The sequence below is a fragment of the Schizosaccharomyces cryophilus genome, assembly GCF_000004155.1.
Source record: "Schizosaccharomyces cryophilus OY26 unplaced genomic scaffold supercont4.7, whole genome shotgun sequence".
Lineage (NCBI taxonomy): Eukaryota > Fungi > Ascomycota > Schizosaccharomycetes > Schizosaccharomycetales > Schizosaccharomycetaceae > Schizosaccharomyces > Schizosaccharomyces cryophilus.
Genome location: NW_013185630.1, coordinates 902,178 through 905,383, shown reverse-complemented (window position 1 = coordinate 905,383; position 3,206 = coordinate 902,178). Strand labels below are relative to the sequence as shown.

General features: G+C 36.1%; 1 protein-coding gene and 1 non-coding gene across 2 annotated transcripts; both read right to left on the bottom strand.

Moving 5' to 3' along the window:
• Positions 1-1,412: 1,412 nt before the first annotated feature.
• On the bottom strand, positions 1,413-1,711 carry SPOG_04999 (uncharacterized protein; the record flags this gene model as incomplete). Its single annotated transcript, XM_013170003.1, has 2 exons — positions 1,413-1,573; positions 1,663-1,711. The coding sequence occupies 2 exons, from the start codon at positions 1,709-1,711 to the stop codon at positions 1,413-1,415; spliced, it is 210 nt and encodes a 69-aa protein (XP_013025457.1).
• A 633-nt stretch (positions 1,712-2,344) lies between these two features.
• SPOG_16367 lies at positions 2,345-2,459 on the bottom strand. The gene has a single exon (XR_001203120.1). It is a non-coding gene; the product is annotated as a 5S ribosomal RNA (ribosomal RNA).
• Positions 2,460-3,206: the final 747 nt, after the last annotated feature.

Here is a 3,206-nt window from a genome sequence, read left to right as displayed (position 1 = left end):
CCATGTTGAAATTTTTTTTCCTTTTCACGTTTTTTTCTTTTTTAAAAATATTTTTTCCTTTTTCTTTTTTTAAATCAAAAAATTACCCTCTTGGGTATCGAAACTTTTTTATAATAAATTTTTGAATTCTTTTCTTTTGTCTCTCATAAATAAATACATCTTGGTTTTTCCTCCCCTTTTTCTTGGTCTTCTTGGTCTTTTTGGGTCGTTTTTATTTTTCCTATTTTTTTTTTATTTTTTTTCTATTTTTTCCTCTTTTTTTATATTCCTTTTTCCTTTTCCTTTCCCTTCATTTCCCATGTTTTCCCTTCCTCCATCTCCAAATTCTTCCCTCCAACACCAAAAAAAAACCCTTTTCTCTACCTTTTCCTCCCTTCTTTTTTTATCATTCTTTTTCTTTTTATCTTTTCTTTTTTCTATTTCCCTCTTTTTCTCCTCCTCCTCTCTTTTCTCCCTATTTCCTTTTGTTCCCTTTTTTCAGAGTTTTTCGCTTTTTAAACTTTTTCAGTGAGTTACAGATTTTTTTAATATTCGTAAGGTTTGTTATTTATAATCCTAAAGTAGCCGTGTAAGTTTCACAGAATGCAGGAATCAGTCTATTTGTGTTTAAAAAAAGATAAATTTGGTATTGTTATCTATGGAAGAAGTCTAGTAATTTGTTTAATTAGAACTGTGTATATACTCTGGTGTCTACAGTCAGCAGCTTAAAACATTCGACTGGCAAGGCTTGAATAAATTTGTCTTCACGCTTTCAATTTAGTTAGCAGTACTGTCGTCTGCATACATAGTACAACAGAGCTTAACTAAAGTACAAAAATACATTGTAATTGTTACTTCCACTCAATATTTATTTTCATAACCCGTGAGGATTATTAACGTGACAATTTATAATATATCATCCTTTAGCCTTAGGAGACTTGTTACTATATAAATATAATCTTATAATGGTGTATTGCAAGTATACTATCAACAAAACAGCTATCGTGACAGACAGTAAGAGCACTCTGTATCTGAGGACACAATGTTTTTGTTGCATTCAAAAAGAAGTGAAAGCAAATGTCTTTTATATAACTCCTTTCTAGCAATTCTTCATTGAATCCTTTACTTCTCTTAACATCTTCCTTTTTTGTTATTTCATACTTTTTCACAGTCTCAATTCAGCGGTAACAAATTGTTTGTAAGAAGTCTCAACATTCACAGTAAAAAGTCTCTAACCATGAACCACGCAATATGATAAACGTATAGAAGAGTGCTTTCCATTGTATACAATAGCTTACTACATCTCGATAAAAGCCCCTGTCTTCCGTTGATTTTTTCATTTGAATTCTTCCACGAACTCTCTTGACTGTTAACCTCTTCAACATATTTTCTCTGTTGAATTCAACTCTCATCCACAGTCTCTTTTCAACTTTTTAACAATTCTGCTGCTCATCAACACCAACATTTGCCTTCCTCAGGAGAAAGGGGAGAAGAGGAAATATTTCCACCTTGTTGCCCCATCCGCATTGGTGAGCAGTGCCGGTATCAGCAGAAGCTTCTAATTTTCCTTTGGGAATATGACAGAGATTTCTATCTAGAAATAAGGTTTAACTAGCGCTATTTTTCTAATGCTATTGCATTTCATTTCCGTTCCTTGACTACTTTAAATCGTTTTCACGTTACTTTGTAGCGTGAGTTTATTGAGTTGCTTTTTTTGTGGGCTTCTGCGCATTTCTGGTTCTTTTACTACCTACTTGGGTAGGTTTTGCAATTCGTTTTGACCGTTTCAATTTGTTATCATAAAAAAGAATGAAAAAGAGAAAGAAGCTGGTGAGCCGGCCGAATCTTCTTTCTATGTTTCTCCTGCCAGTTCAGATAGCTGTTTGCCGCGATATAGCGAATTTTCTTAGTCGCATCTGGACAACTTGGAAAAAGGTTGCTAAAATTTACGTCCAATTTCTGCTCCGCCATATTCTGAAAAGAAGAATCAAGAAGCGTCCATGAATGCTTCTGAATTCTATATGTCAGTAATCTGATTGGTAATCTGTCCAACACAGATTGCTAGGATTCCGCAAGCTACTGTCAAAGTTATAAATGAAACTGCTCGACTTGTCCGGTGCCACGTTTTTGCACTTGTGCTGGATTTTTTATTTTAGTGCTCTTTACTAGAACTTTAGATTTATTGCCCTTTTCATTAACACAGCTTTAACAATCTCTAATTGATGTCTTCAGAATTCCTGCTACTTGTCGGTTTTTTTGGCGTACACGCTTCCTTCCATTTGCAGTGTTTAGTCAATGGACGTGGTGATAAAAAGCACAGCCATGTGTATTAAAAGTTAACAAAAGGTGAAAAAGTAGGAGGTGGAGCCTACAGCACCCCGGATTCCCATGTTGTCTCCAACCATAGTACTAACGAGGCCCTCAGACGCTTAACTGCAGTGATCGGACGGGAACTGGTGTTTTCGCCTAGGTATGGCCGTAGACATTTATATTTGAGACTTGTTTAGTAGCTAGCTGTTTGAACATTCAGGTTTCCACCTTACTGTTTTTGAGTTACCTTACAATTGGATAGCATGCTACCCTAGCAAAAGAACTAACAATGAATTGAACCTGGTATAGCGAGTGGTTTTGAAACGACGGTAAATGAATAGAAAAAGGCACCAAAGGAAAGCCTATTTGGTCACCTCAAACAAAACTCTAGCCATTGCCATTGCGGTTGTATTTTTCGTGTTTTAGAGCTGTGATGAAAGGATTTTATTTATTCCTATAGGGGGATCAAAAGAAGGTGCTTTTACTTTGGATTTTTCTTGCGCTTTTTGGTCTTTTCCTATCAATATTCGATAGTTTTCACGGCTGATCTCTGATTTTTGTAGAAAGCAATTGATGGTTTGTTTTGTTCTTTTTTCTTTAAGGATGAATGAAAAGCTGCTAGGACTTGCCAAAGCAGCCGAATCTTCCTGTGGGGTTTCTCCCGCGAGTTCTGACAGCGATTTACTGTCTTACAGTGAAGTCCAGTATTCCCATTAGGATGACTTGGAGAAGGGTTGTTTATGTTTACATCCAAGCCTCGGTCCACCATGTTCTGAAAACCAGAAAGACGAGTTCTCAAAGGATGTTTCTACAACAATTTTGGGTTGCTTTGGTGCTTCTGCAATGGAGCTGACTAAGTTCTTGCTTATTTTTAGTTCAGCGGCATTCGCGAGGATTCCACCCACTGCGAAAAAAAA